Below are 15,506 nucleotides of genomic sequence, written 5' to 3' on the forward strand. Positions count from 1 at the left end.
CGGTTGGCGCTGTAGAGCTGAGCTTGCGTCGCCGGAAATGTTGGGTTCGCGGCGGCGGCGGCGGCCGGAGGTTTCGATGCAGGGTATACTCTGTCGTCGGTCATAGTGGGGAGAGAGAGAGAGAGATGAGGGAGGAGTAAAATTGGTATATGTTTTTATATATGCGGTGGCGGAATTTCAGCGAAGCTCGAGGTTTTGTTTGTTGTTTTTATACAATTTTGGTAGATTACCATTAATTTTGGTATTATTGATTTGGGTATATAATAATTTTCCAATTTCCTCGAATATTATATTTATATATATTATATATATATAAAGGTGAAAAAAGTTGTGGAGGAAGTGGGGATATAAAGTTATAAACAACTGGTAGGAGGAACTGAGTGACACCCAACGCGAATAAGGGACTCCACGCGCACATTTTATCGCGTGGGACCAACGCGCCACGCGGAAACATTATTTACCACTTTTTCCGTCAACCGAAAAATACATGTATTTGTAAACATAATATCTTCTTTTACGTTTTCCTATTTATGATATATGGCTAAAACTTTTTTTCCACGCAACTTGTCTCTGGGTGATTAGCTCTGCCGCTACTATCCGTAAACGGAACGGTCACGATTTTTGACGGTTATAGATGATTAAAAACTTGATAACCATTTGCAATCGCAATAAATTTGTGTTTTGTAATCACAACTTTCAACTTGTATTTTGGTAACATTTTTTACGGTTTTGACAAAAAATAATAATATCTTTATTAAAAATTATATAAAATACTAATATATATATATATATTAGTGATGATTTTATTTAGTGTTATGATTTGATATTATTTTCTAGTATTATATTTTAATAAAAAAATATAATAGTATAATTTTTAGATTTAATAATGATTATTTTAATAATTTTTATAATAATTTTTTTCACTTAAAAATAAAAATAAAGTAAATTGATAATATTTATATTTAAAATTATTTTAAATAATATTCTTTTTTATAATTTATATCAAAACGTAATATTAACTGCAATGAACCATTCATTTCTAACCGTATTTATCCGCAGCCATTGTTGTTAGCATCTTATCGATCAGTCATTACTAATCGTTCATAATCACTATCAAACGCTCCGAAAATATTATCATCCGCAATTGTAATAGATGTTGTATAGCCAGTCAAACCCATAATATCAATTGATCTATATATAAATAAATAAATATATTTAGAAACTTTTGTTGTAGAAATATTAATAATATAATAAAAAAATAGATGATATTAGTTTAAATTTACTATAATGTTTATAAAATTAATAATTATATTTCAGGGTATAAATTAATTTCTATTAACGAAATTGGAATATATACATGTGTTTTGTCATTTGTCCGGTATACATTAGGCCATGTGAGATGGAACGTGAAATCATTCACCAAACATGCGATGTTTTTTTATGATTGGTTGATATATACGCTCTCTCTCTCTCTACATATTTTTAAATGTTAATTTTTGAAATATAAATTATTTAGCATCTATTTATAACATACAAATAAATTAAATATGTATGTACTGTAATTTGTTATTGAAAAATGAAAAGCTAACGATTCATAAAATTAAGATAAAAAAAGTTATTTAATTTTTTGTTTAATTCAGTTTTTATGGTTTTTATCTTTTTAACTCCCACGAATATTAAGAAGAGCCTCACGTCAAATATATTTGAAAACTTCATTGTTTATATACAATAATTTACTAGTTTTTTTTTTACAAACAAACTTATTTTAGTTAAAAAACAAAATGGTTTATAGAATAAGAATTATAGAAGATGAACAATTATTTAATCTTTCAAAATTTTAGAATTTTATTTTTAATTGATTGAATCGGTATAAATAATACAAGTTTTCTTTCATCCTGTTAGTGAGAAAGCGAGTTTAATCTCAATTTTATCAAATTGAATTATTTTAATAAATATTTGTTGTGTGGATGATAATTTTACATGAATTTTTGTATTCCCGAAAATAGATAACAAAACGCGTGAATGTGGGAGATTGAATGCACGCGCTATTTAGCGAGAGTGAGAACAAAATGGAATTAGAAACCAAAATGACAGATGTCACGTATGACCGGCTCCAGCTTCTTCCTCACACAATCGCTTTGTCAAACACGTGTTGAAAATTGTATTGTTTTTATTTCATTTTTAAAAAAAAACTTTTATAAATATTTTTTATCATCGAAATTTAAATATAAGATCATTTAGTACTAATTAAACTATCCAATATTCATCATTATTACAGATGTTAATAGGATTATATATATATATATTAATTCAGTGGTGGATCTATGTTGAAAGGAGCGGGGACATGCCCCATTTGATTGATTAAAAATAAGAATTTTTTTGTAAAATTTATAAGATTTTAATTAAAATTATTAGGTGTCCCGTGATAAATTATTTTTACCATTCAATAAAATTAAGTTTGCTCGCATTGACAATATATTTTTTTGGCAAATAAGTAACTATGTTAAAGAAGGGGAGTTTCATGACAAATACGAATTTTATTAGGATAAATAATGTAGGAGATTATATATAGAAGTGCTCACGTTATGAGTTTTTGTAACTTAGCTGGTGAGAATTTATACGAGAGAGAAATTATCGTGTAGGTTATGAGAGTAAGTAAACATATAATTTCATTTGATGGATTGATTTTTATTTTTATTTTTTGTGTGGATAAGTTGTGTATTTGTATTGCTTAAAAAAGGAAATATCGTAAAAAAAAATTCTATATTTTTTTTACTTATACTTATTTATCCAAAAAATCTTATACTCTTAAAATGACACAAAAACACTATATTTTTTTATTATATTTTTAATTTATTCGTCGAAATATACTTTTATTTTATAAATTCTACTAAATAAACTCCTAAAAGCAAACGTCCAAAAAATACGGTAAAACATCTTTGGAACCTAACTCAACCGATATATATCCGAACCGAATCGAACCGATGAAAATTTCAAATCCGAAATAACTATATTTATTTAAATACCATATTTTTATAAATATCCGAATCCAAAATAACTGAATCTAAAATATACCAGATTAGAATTATATTGATCAGATTCGGTTCGGTTATTTCGGATTTGAAATATTCATATCCAATATAGTAAATTATTTTAATCGGTTCGATTCGATTCGGATATATATCGGTTGGATTAGATTTGGACATATTTTTTACGAATGTTTTGGGGGTTTGCGTCGAAGGATTTATTTGATAGAATTTATAAAATATAGATATATTTTGGTGAATAAATTATAAAAATAGGGTTTTTTAGATAATAAAAAAAATTAAAGACTGTACAAGATTTTTTTTTTTGAAATAAATACAAGTATAGGGAAAGCGGAGAGTTTTTTTTGCGATTTAAAAAAATTGGGTGGTACAAAGATTTGGATCCAAGTACACGTCATAACGCAGGGAGATAATCTTGGATAATAAGCCGTTACGTTGGGTCTTTTTGGGCTTTATGGTTCGGCCCATTTTAAGATCCAATCAAACGTCCACTTAAATACAACCCTAAAAATCACTAACATCCATTAACAAAAAAAAAGAAAAGTAGATATATCAATAATACATTCCATTTCTTATTTTAATCTCAATACATCCCTTTCTTCAAATATAACCATATATGATATGATTTTATTAAACATTAAATTTATAATAATCTCAATAAATGATTAATGTGATATATAAGATATGACCATAGTAATTTGATATAATTATCATAAATTTAAACGTTATGATTACTATAAACATCATATGATTATCTTGCATTTTGATAATTCGTTCATAAGGTTTGTCAAATTTTTCTCCCTATTAATATATTAAATTTGAATTTGTGAATATTAAAATATTAATTTGCGAAACCTATTCCATTGAAAGATGGAACTTCAAAATATTTCCTTTTGAACCAAGTGGAGATTAATTAACCATTGTTATTTTACATGGCTATGAATACTTTCACCAATCCAAGACATGCAATCTCGTTTTGTTCTCTTTATACCGACAATAAATAAAAAAAATATATTTCACATTTAATTTAGTTTCTAATCCTAGATGAGAAACCAACAAGGATATTACAACTACAATAACCATAAAAAAATATATATTGTAATTACAACTTATAATCAATATCAACCAGAAATTAACCTTTGATTTTGAATATCAAAGTCTTAAATTCTATTAGTAAACACAAACACTATCCATTTCTACTCAACATTTTCATATAAGTAAATAATATGTCATTGTAACTATCGGATGGATTCTAAAATTAATAAAATGTTTTTTTTTAATCTAATTCTAGAAATCAAATCAAATAATATAAAAATGGGCAACAATTTTTAAAATAAGTTTTAATTAAAAATAAATAAAATAGAAAGTTGCGAGCCAAGCCAATCTCCTCTCTCTCTCTCAATCTAACGTCAATTTTTGTCACAGTTCACAAGCAATCTCTTCCTCAAGCTCTCTCTCTCTACCAATAAAGCCATATCATCTCTCTCTCTTCCATCGTCAGACCCGCTCTCTATCTCGTCAAATTTCTCCACTTTTCATGATTGTATCGTCTCCATCTTCCCTAGGGTTTTGATTTCGATTCTCCCATCCAGACCCACAACGAAATCATCGCCATCGTCTACTTCATCGGATTTTCTCCACTCTCTCTCTCTACCATGACCACGACATCCGTTAAGAACAATGGATTGCCTGCGGGTCTCGTCTCGAATCTCCAGGAAGTGCTTTCGAAGAGAAGAGGAGGAAACGAAGAAGGTGGTGAAGCCGCCGATGGATCGGGGCCGGAGCCTCCGTCTACCTCCGACGCCGCCGAGACGGCTCCTTCTCCGGCGGAGGAGGAGATCGGCGACTCGAATCCCATTGTTTTAGTCACGAACGCCGATGGGATTGATTCCCCTGGGCTCGTCTCTCTCGTCGAGGCTCTGGTTCGAGAAGGGCTTTACAATGTCCATGTCTGCGCTCCTCAAACGTGCGATTTCTCTCGCTACTTGCCGATCCTTCTGTCTGGGCTGTTTTCATTCGTTAAATTGTTGGATGGATTCGTTCTCTTGTTTATGTCTCCTTTCGGTGCGTTGCTTTGGTCAAACTTCAGAGATTTTTGGTGATAGAAGGGCCCTGTGAATTGGAATTTGCAGGGACAGATCATCTTCTGGTCATTCCATGACTCCCGGAGAAACCATTGCTGTGAGTTCTGCAGACATGGAAGGTGCCACAGCATTTGAAGTTTCGGGTATGGCCGCCATATACGATGATTACTGTATAGTTTTCTACAAGTTTCTGATACATACTTGTTGGACTGGTTTAGTTCTCTAATCTGAAAGTTTGAGTCTTTACTGAAACTAAGGAATCTCTTTGCTTGCTTCATCTTTTCTTCGTCACTTTCGTGCCTTAATTCAAGGGATTTCAAGTGTGACTTGGCACTTTGGTGATCATTTGTCTTCTTTCCTTGCAAAAAAAAAATGTGAACTTTATGTCGTGAGAATTAGTGTTTTGTTTCAAAATTTTAATAAAATGCCTTGATAGTAAAGGCTTGGAAATCATTCTTGTGGCTCAGGGACTCCTGTGGACTGCATCTCTTTAGCATTATCTGGAGCCCTCTTTTCTTGGTCAAAACCAATTCTGGTTAGCATTTTGTGTGACTGATCAGAAATTTTGTATCCAGCTTTTCCTTTCAAGTTTTCAGCTTTGTTTATTCTCATTTTTTCAGGTGATTAGTGGGATTAATCGGGGATCAAGCTGTGGGCATAACATGTAAGCATTTCATGGGTATCATTTGGCTCCTACATGGTTTCGGGTTGATGGTTCTGCCATTTCGAGTATTCTTTGAACAATGTATCTGATTATTCATCTCTCTTTTCTGTTCAAGTTAATACTAGCAGTTTGCTGTAAATTTTGTCTGCTTTGGGAATCCTTCAGGTACTATTCAGGAGTAGTTGCGGGAGCCAGGGAGGCTTTGATATCTGGTGTACCCTCGTTGTCAATATCGTTGAATTGGTGAGCATATCTTGAGAATGTTAATTATTGCATCATAGTTGCATATTTGTAATTCCTGGCCTTAGATTCTTTTCTCGATTATAGGAAGAAAGATGGGAGCCAAGAAAATGACTTTAAGGATGCTGTGGGTGTCTGTTTACCACTGATAAATGCAACTATCAGAGACCTCGGGGAGGGAGTTTTCCCCAAAGACTGCTCTCTGAACATAGAAATTCCAACATCTCCCTCAACAAACAAGGTATGTATTCTTGTATAAATGCTCGTGAGAAACAAAATATGCCATTGCTGTTGTTGGCTCGGGTGTATCGATATGCGGAATAAGTGGCCATTTGCTGTCCTTTTGCTCTGTTTTAGGAATTGATATTAAGACCTTCACCTGTTGATTTGTGGAAATGGAAATACTTCAAAAGATTTATATTACTTAGTTCAGTGTGATGGGTTTTGCTGAATTTTAATGCTATCTTCTCTCTGGCTGACGTTCAATCACATTGTTGAATGTATATCATAATTAGCTTACACATTGGAATTCTTTAGCCTTTGGTTGAGCAATGTCCTGTCAGATTGATAATGTATGCAATATGAATCCTTGTGCTTCATCCTATGGTTGTATGGTTGGAAAACCATGCGGTGCGTAAGTCCTCTGTTTCTATTTTTATGGTGGTTTTGTGCCAACTCCTGTTGTGACTTGTGGCCCCTAAAAGCTCGTGTCCTGTTGTCTTCGTCTTTTCAGCCTAAACACGATTTGAAAGATTAACATCGTTGTTATTGTTTGTACATCTTTCGGTTGTATTGAAAAATAGTATGTGGGACTAGTTCCTTATCGTCAACCTGAGACTTGAAATACTCCCTAATGAGTATTGGAAGTGTCTAAGATTGACGCGCTGTTACCTGGTTATGGACCAAGGGCAGGCCTGAGGTTGGCTTTAGTGAGAGAAAAAGTTCCATTTAAAGGAAAACATTTCACAGTATAAGGCTTCATAATTTTACATAGACCATGCATTAGAGGAGGTCAATATGTTACCTTGCCGTTATATATATATATATATATGATCAGGGTTTTAAAGTAACGAGACAAAGCATGTGGAGACATAGTCCGAGTTGGCAAGCTGTTTCAGTAAATCGTCACCCAGGTGCCGGGAACTTCATGTCCAACCAACAGAGCTTAGGACTCCAGCTTGCCCAGCTCAGTAGAGATGCTTCAGCTGCTGTGAGTTTAGTTCAGATGGTTTCATCCTCAGCCAATTGTTGTTTTTTTCTAAGTTAGAATCCGAGTTAAAAAGATGGATGGCTGACTATCTCAGGGGGCAGCTCGCCGTTTGGCCACACAGAGGAAGAGTATTGTGGAGATTGAATCGGTCGGGATTGCCGGGAAAGCTGATAACCGTGTCAAAAAGTACTTCCGACTAGAGGTAAAGAAGGTGTTGGTATCTCTCCAGTATGATGAGAATAAGATGTGTTCATCGTTGATGAGAATCTGTATATATATATATATGTTGACAGTTTCTGGACAAGGGACAAGAAGATATGGAGGATGATTTGGATTGGAAAGCAGTTGAAGATGGATTTGTAAGTTGGAAGCGACCATGTTTTTGTTTTTGAAGGAACCAATATGTTTCATGTTCTGAATCTACTTTCATGTTACACCCTGTTCTGGGGTGAAACTGAAACAGGTTTCTGTAACCCCGCTGTCTCTACTTCCGAAAACAGAATCAGAAATTCAAGCAGCGACGTCAGAGTGGATCTCTGATCGCATTCGACGCTGATCAGATGAGAAAGGGTCGAGACGGTGGGAATTTCGTCTGCTGGTTTTGTTGTTGAGTGTATGTAGAGAGTTTGGCGACATGGGTCTATAACCAGAACCCGGGAAACTGTTAGTACACTTCTTGATTCCATAGCTGTAACAGTTTGCTTGTAACCAAGGTTTCTGGTCCGTACTCCGTATGCCGCCACATACTTTTGTAGGTTTCATTACATCATAACTTGTGGAATATGTAACTTTGAAATATTGATATCTGTGTCTTTTTATGCTTCAACGGCAGTATAGGAGTAACCATATATATATACGTGCATTTGTCACTTTGGATTTGTGATGAAACAGATTGTTAATTAGAGATTAAGAGAGTGAATCATTGATTAAGGTAAGAGCCCAATCTTTTGTCTTTGATCAATTATTAAACCAGAGATTAGATTTTACTAAAAAATATTGATTTTAATAAAAAAAAAAGTATTCAGTTTTATTTAAATTCAATTTAATTTGAAAATAATATCTATATAGTTTATATATAATATATATTCAATTGAAATATGGATATAATTTGGTTAGCAGTTAGAGGGAACGATTTTGGGAAAATGACAAATGGGAAAACGCATACAAAAATACAGTGTATATATTACAAAATGGGGACATGCATCGAGTCCAAAGCGACATATAACTGCAACGGACCAAATGCATAAACCAATAAAAACAAAAGAAGATCTAATCCACTAGAAATGACACGTGGAAATGCATTTTGATCAAAGCTGGATGGATGTCCACGTGTAGAAAAGTGCATGGGCCTAAAAAGAAAATAATAAATAATAATAATAATAATTATGTTTGGTCTTTTCCAAGGACTTTGGTAATGCACAATAATATTTGCTTTACTTGCAAATGAAATGAAGCTCTCCCTTTAAAACTTTAATGGCACACTCAATGTTTTGGTTTGGTAGATGATGACAAAACCACACAAGTATGATGTGTATATATATAAATAAAAAACTCTTTCTAACCATTATTTGACGTTTGTCTTCCATTACATCTATGACATGACATGTTTTTTTATTTTTATTTTTGAAGTATTTTCTTTTTATTCATTAATCGAATAATTTGTATTAGTATATTTATCAAATCTAATCTAAAAATTAGATTAATGAATAAAAATCAAATTCTATTTGAAAAATATATATTTTTAATAATAAAAATCGAATCTAAAATTTTGAATATTAGTAAAATTAAATTGGATATTAAAATAGAATAGATTTAATTTTTTTGTAAAATTGAAAAGAATCGGAAGTTGCTCAATTGGGAAACATCATGTTCGAATAAAACGATGCTTAATCATTTATTTATTAGGATATTAATTAAATTATTAAGAAAACAATAAATCCATTCTAATTTACACCAAATTGTTCGAATTTAAAATCTATAGTTAAACATGTCTATTACTTTATAAAAAGATCAATAATTAAAAAAATATCTTCATGTAAAGAACAAAAAAAAGAGGAGCGCGTGTAGTTAAGACCACATGATTTGTAGGGCGGCTAAACTTAATTAAGAGTGTTAATAAAATAAAAATTATGATTAATCAGAAGACGACAAGACATTATGGGCACTGCGATTAGCCATTTTAAAAAAAAGGCTCCACAAAAAAAAAAAAAGAGAGAGATCATCTTCACTTTGAATGTCAAAGGGATGATAAAAAAGGCAATTGTTATTAAATATTTAAGCTCTAAAGATAAATAATGAACCAGAAAGTGGTGGTGGTGGTGTTCTTGGACATGGTGGCTGCCCAGAAAACTTGAGAGAGAGAGAGAGAGGCGACATAGAAGAGGACAGAAGAAGATAGATGCAGACAGAGAGAAAGAGACAGAGACAAGTGTAGATATATACATATATATATATAGAGAGAGGTTCGGTTCACTTGTTCTGGAGAAACCAGAAGACATGCAGAAATCAGCTTTGTTGTTCTTCCTTGCTCCAACGAATACCTAAGAAGGTCTCTCTCTCTCTCTCTCTCCCTGACTCTGAATTGTGATTCGTCTTCATTTGTCCTCTGTACGATTTTGGTACATCTGTTTGGTGGCGGCGTGTGATTTCCATGCCCTGATTTGGAGAATTCTGCAACTGAAATGTTTTCCAAAGCCAACAACGCCTTCGGACCAAAAAACCGGTGGTGGGTTGGGGTTTTCTTGGTCGGAAAGCTGCGTTTTCCGGCGAAGTTGTTTACCTGTCCATGATAGTTCTGAGTATGATTAGATTCCGGATTAGGGTTCATCTCAGTATTCACAGATGTTTTTGGCGATTTCTTAATAGAAACAACCTCTTTTCTTCCCAGTTTAATCCGTATTTTGTTTCTGGGATCTTTCCCCCATTTGGGGGTCAACCGCTTCTTTGTCCTTGATCCTCGATACTTTTCTTGTCAAACATGTCTTGAAGAAACAAATCTCTGTCCTGTTTCCTTGAATTCCATCGAATTCATGGGATGTTTTTAGATTTTTCTTCACCTTTGTGGAGTTTCAGATTCTGTCTAGTCGACTGTCCTGTCCAAGGTTCTTGTTCTTCGCTTCTGGTTGCTGGTTTCTGCATCTTATATCTGTTTCCTCAATGGCAAAAACCATGAATCAAGATCCACTACGATTTGGAGCTCTTAACTTCAGGGCTTTTCACTGTATAAATCACCATTAACAAAAAGGATTGATCATGATATGTGCTCATCACCATCATGTCCAATAACAATCTGAATCTTGATTTCATGCATGGTTGAATGATATGTTACTGATAAAGCTTGTCTCGGTATTGCCTGCTTGTCGGTTCATAGAGAAGATCGATCTTCCCATTCAACCCCACAATGACTGAATCACTGATCTTGAAAGTGGATTCAATGCCCAAGCATCTACAAAACACAAAGCAGATGAGTTTTCAGGACCATGATTCATCTTCAACTCAATCCACTGGTCAGTCTTATACCGAAGTTGCAAGTAGGGGAGACAGTAAACTCTCCAGACAAATCTCGTTTTCAACACAATCAGGTTTGTGTTAACAATACCGGGTTTTCATCCGTCATTAGTTGTAAAGACGGAGGATATGATCTTTACGCTCGATTTCTCGGGTATATACAGAATAATGCTTCATTCTTGAAATTTCTTGTTCAGGATATGGAGAAGCTCGAGATAAGGCATTTGTAGATAATGTTAGATCGGCCTCGCCAACGGGATTCCCCGATATTCACTTCGCTCCGTCTCAGGTAGCTTATAAATCTAATTATCACGGTTATTTTGGACCAGTGGATTAGCAATGGTATCTTACTTTACATGTGGTTCATGTTGCAGGCTCATTTTTCTCTCCATTGTGCTGAACCGCAGTTCGGTGGCTATTTAACTGCCACTTATGCGCCACAGGCAACAGTAACGGTAAGTATCTTCCGTTGAAACGAAGGAATGCTCTTTTTTTTTTTAATGATTTATCTGAAGCATTCTTGAGTAATATACATATGTATGTATATTTATGTCCCATGAGATTTGTCCTTGCAGATGTGCAGTCCCCAAATGGTGGGTTTCGTCCCCTCTCGAGTTCCGCTGCCCGTAAACCTCATGGAAAATGAGCCGGTCTTTGTCAATGCGAAGCAGTACCATGCCATTCTAAGGAGGCGGCAGCAACGTGCCAAGCAGGAGGCACAGAACAAACTAATCAAATCCCGCAAGGTAACATTCGCTATCATCTGTGAACTCGTGCTGATCTTGTAACTCCCATACTTAGATGGAACACGTTATGTTATCGTACCCGTCACTTGTTTCTTTACCTCTCCTCATGTCCGGGCACAAGCATTTACCCGAAACAGTATGATAATGATGAGTTACCGATGTTTATGGCAGGCGGGTATGAATCTCGGCACATTCATGCTCTGAAAAGGCCTAGGGGATCTGGTGGAAGATTCCTAAACACGAAAAAGCTTAAAGAATCCGAGCATGGCGGTGCAGAGCAACAGATGGAGGGGAACAAGAACATGTCTCGGTCTCGGTTCGAGATTCATCACCACCTGGAAAACAGCAAAGAACATCACGGTTCGACCACTTCTTGCTCCGACATCACGAGCGCATCAGACAGTGCTGATATCTTTGGAAACCCGGAATTCCAGTTGCCGGATTACCCGTCCGAGATAACCCTAACCCGAGCCACGAATTTCCGAGATCGATCTGGTGAAATGCATGGAGGTGGCGGTGGGAATGTGCATCATTTCTCTGTACGCATCTGAAGAAGAGATTGGAGATATGGTGCTTGTTGAAGTTCCCCCCCACAGGGAAGTCATCCTTGGCTGCTTTAGTTTTGTGTCTCTCTTTTAAGTGTTTTTTCTTCTTCTTCTGCAGTTTGTTGTTCAGACAGACAATCTCTTGAACCAAACCGAACAAACTCACTTCTCAGCTTTGTTTTTGTCGTTCTGTGCCACAATGAATCATCTGTTTGTGTGATTTCATAATGGGAATGCTATTAAATCAAGTGTATATCTAGAAAAAAATTATTTTTAACATGTGATGAACACAATTTTTTCATGGAGACGTTTATAAAATTTGATTAAAATGTGATAAATTTTATTAAAAAAAAATATTTTTTTAATCAAACAAATGGGGATATATGGGAGTGCTATAAATTCAAGTGTGTCATAAAATCACAAACTTGTAATCATATATATATACACACACACATGGGCACACCCAATTTGACATGAAATATGTCCCCAATTAAAAATTCGAGAAACCGGTACTAAGATGATTGTTTCGGTTTGGATAAACACAAACGAACTTATGTTGGATAACATGAATTGAACCGAACTAAACCGGTAAAAAGAAATGATGTGGAATTAAGACAATGTGGTTCGGTTGATTTTATGTGAAGAGCGATACATTTGGGGGTGAAATGATTATATTATTATTATTATTATTACCATTTCGCCGTTGACAATCTTCAGATTATAAAATTATTTGTTTATTTGTGACAATTCAGAGAAAAAAAATATCTTCAATCTTACATGAGCGAAAACCGAGAAGATTCTACGACGATTCTATTACCAAGAGATACGATTCTTGCAATGTTAAAATATATATTATTAAAAAAAAAAATCAAGAAGCTAACGATTTCATTGCTGTAAATTGCTAATTATAAACACATTATCAAATAAAATATGATCGTTAGATGTTCATACTGATGTAATAACAACGACCCATCTTTTTTTAAATAGTTCCGATAATTACATCCGTTTATTAAAATTTCCAAATATAAATAATCATATTTATGAATTTGAATCCACGTCATTTCAATCAAGTTATAAAATACGTGGAAAAGAGTAATATATGAAGAAACACGAAACGAACGAGTTAATTAACATACAAAAACTACGACCCGAAACAACTAGATAATCTAAAATAAAATCAAAATATATAATTCTCTACAACTTATCAAATTTTACTTGTATCATATTGTATTTGTAGAACATTGTATTGATTAATATTGTCATACGGTTCACATCTATATGTTAGAAAAACAAATGAATATTAGTAATAAATGATACTTAACAAAACGACGATGCAAATTAAAAATAACATTTTCTTATTTATAAACACCAAAGATTTGATACATTCGTTACGAGAGTGAGATGGAAAGAAACTTGACAGAACGATAGAAGAACAAGAACAAGAAAAAGAAGAAAAAAGACATCAGATCTTCTGTTCTGATCCATTGTCACCGTCATCGTCATTTCAGGGCGAAACCCTCTTGGTTCTTTGCAGAGAGCCGCTTCAAGAACTCGTAGGTTGTGATCATAGTGGTTGCAGACATCGACATTGAAGCACATCTCGGCCCGAGTCCTCTGTAACAAGCCATCCATCCACCTTCCCTTACCAAATTCCGAACCGTTTGCCCGATTGTCGGCCCACACCGCTTCCCGCTGCTACTATCTTCGCCGTCTAGAACCTGCAATCTCGTCTTAATCGTGTCCAGTGGCATTGTGATCAGAGCAGAGACACTACCTGCCATGGCGGCACTCACTCCTTGAACAGCCATTACCGTCTTGGAGTCGGGCTTGATCGTATTGTTTGCTTCATCACTGTCTTTCTTACAGACATAACACCCGATTCCGCCCCAAACCATCCTTTGTGCAACCGAGTAAGATGCCCACCAGACCGCGTTAGATGGAGCGTAAGTCAGAATCGATATCCCGAACCCTCTGTATAATCCCCTCAGCCCATCAGTTTTGACGATCTTTCTAAATGCATCGAACCCGTTGACGTATTTACACCTCGACGCATTAACCGCCAGTCCACTGCCTCCTTGAACCATAAGCCTTTGGCTCACAACGTCAACCGGAGTCCACACGAGCTGAGCAGCCATTGCAGCACTCAGGCCCCCGACAGCATTGGCCAAAGCAGCAGCCTTGGCCTCTGTAAACCCTAAACTAACAGCCACGGAGCCTACGTTACTCTTCGTGACCTCCAAGGCTGCCATGTACAAGGCCCGAGCAGGGATTGTTCCCGTCAAAGACGTACCAAATCCTCTATACAAACTCCTTAGACCATCGTGCCTGACAAGCGCAAACGCTGTCCTGACGCAGGAAACTTGAGATTGGCAAACTTGTTGCCTTGTCTTGATCAGAACCGCAGGGTAAAGAGCTCCTGATACCCCTGAAAACAAGGCTGCACCGAGGAAGAAGAACTTCGATTTATCGAGCATTTCCCAATTGATATCAGCTGGGATGTGAATCTCCTGAGCCGATTCTTCCTCGGCCGCTCCAAGATTCATCTTCGCCACTTTTCACTGGTGTTTAACAGTTTCAGAGCTACGGTCTCTACCTATGCAAAACCGTCCTAACTCAAGAACAACGAAGAAAATCCCACTCACATCCGGAGATTCTATAAACCCTAGGATTTTACAAGCACAAAACTGTCAGAAACAAATTCGCCAGCAATAACAGGGAGGATTTCAGAAGGCAGAGATCATCAAACCAAGAGAAGACGGCATTTTTTCCTCCTGCGCAGCCACGTCTTGGATCCAACACGATCGCTCAAACCACGCGAATTTAGATACATCTCTGAATCGATCGAAGTCGGAACCCAGAAATTGACCTTACCGGAGTTACGATCATCCTCGCCGCAAGCGACAGGAAAATCTCATCGGGACAGGTCCAATACCTTCGACGGAGATACGCGCGCGAGAGATGTATGTATATGGAGAGGAAGCGAATCCGAACGAGAGGAAAAAGCTATGCAGTGTCAATAGAGAGAGGGGGCTAGGGTTTACTGCGCCTCGACTCTCTTGCATGACATATGAGAGAGAGAGAGAGAGAGAGAGAGAGAGAGAGAGAGAGAGAGTTACAAGTTTTTCGGGGTAAGAAGACGCCGGTTTAGGGTTTGGTCCTAACCGACTTCGGTCCCGGTTTATCTTTTTATTCCGATTTCACGTTTTTGCCCTATCAATTTTCAGAAACAATTCTATTATGATTAATTTTAAATTTTCATTGAAATAGCAATAGTTACCAAATTTGGATATGAAATAAAATAAATAAAAATGATATAACTGATTTTAGAGGAATAAATCTAATTTCAGTATCTTTTTTGGGTTTGTTATATCCACTTGAATTTATCTTTTTCTTAAAATTTATTTTGTAGAAATCGAATCTTAGATCTCACAATCTTATAATTAATGACGAGAGTTAGTCTTGT

The 15,506-nt window shown here is 35.5% G+C and overlaps 4 protein-coding genes across 4 annotated transcripts in view; 2 read left to right on the forward strand and 2 right to left on the reverse strand.

The window, feature by feature from the left end:
* The window catches only part of LOC104813947 (protein YLS9-like), a 5,303-nt gene extending 5,075 nt beyond the window's left edge, over window positions 1-228 (reverse strand). The window contains exon 1 of the mRNA XM_010541775.2: window positions 1-228. Within this exon, the coding sequence (XP_010540077.1) occupies window positions 1-104 (104 nt within the window). The 5' untranslated portion in view covers window positions 105-228.
* Window positions 229-4,448: 4,220 nt separating this feature from the next.
* LOC104813948 (5'-nucleotidase SurE-like) lies at window positions 4,449-8,071 on the forward strand. The gene is made up of 10 exons (XM_010541776.2): window positions 4,449-5,013; window positions 5,180-5,274; window positions 5,599-5,666; window positions 5,752-5,795; window positions 5,961-6,038; window positions 6,123-6,276; window positions 7,093-7,245; window positions 7,340-7,447; window positions 7,539-7,604; window positions 7,709-8,071. Exons 1-10 carry the CDS (start codon window positions 4,703-4,705, stop codon window positions 7,799-7,801), a joined length of 1,170 nt encoding a protein of 389 aa, XP_010540078.1. The 5' UTR covers window positions 4,449-4,702; the 3' UTR covers window positions 7,802-8,071.
* Window positions 8,072-9,457: 1,386 nt separating this feature from the next.
* LOC104813949 (nuclear transcription factor Y subunit A-3) lies at window positions 9,458-12,291 on the forward strand. The gene is made up of 6 exons (XM_019202537.1): window positions 9,458-9,793; window positions 10,616-10,826; window positions 10,950-11,041; window positions 11,127-11,207; window positions 11,328-11,538; window positions 11,670-12,291. Exons 2-6 carry the CDS (start codon window positions 10,646-10,648, stop codon window positions 12,047-12,049), a joined length of 945 nt encoding a protein of 314 aa, XP_019058082.1. The 5' UTR covers window positions 9,458-9,793; window positions 10,616-10,645; the 3' UTR covers window positions 12,050-12,291.
* Window positions 12,292-13,375: 1,084 nt separating this feature from the next.
* Window positions 13,376-15,145, reverse strand: LOC104813951 (solute carrier family 25 member 44-like). The gene has a single exon (XM_010541778.2). The coding sequence runs from the start codon at window positions 14,584-14,586 to the stop codon at window positions 13,543-13,545; it is 1,044 nt and encodes a 347-aa protein (XP_010540080.1). The 5' UTR covers window positions 14,587-15,145; the 3' UTR covers window positions 13,376-13,542.
* Between the last annotated feature and the right edge of the window lie 361 nt (window positions 15,146-15,506).

The sequence above is a fragment of the Tarenaya hassleriana genome, unplaced genomic scaffold, assembly GCF_000463585.1.
Source record: "Tarenaya hassleriana unplaced genomic scaffold, ASM46358v1 Cleome20, whole genome shotgun sequence".
In the NCBI taxonomy this organism is placed as follows: Eukaryota; Viridiplantae; Streptophyta; class Magnoliopsida; order Brassicales; family Cleomaceae; genus Tarenaya; species Tarenaya hassleriana.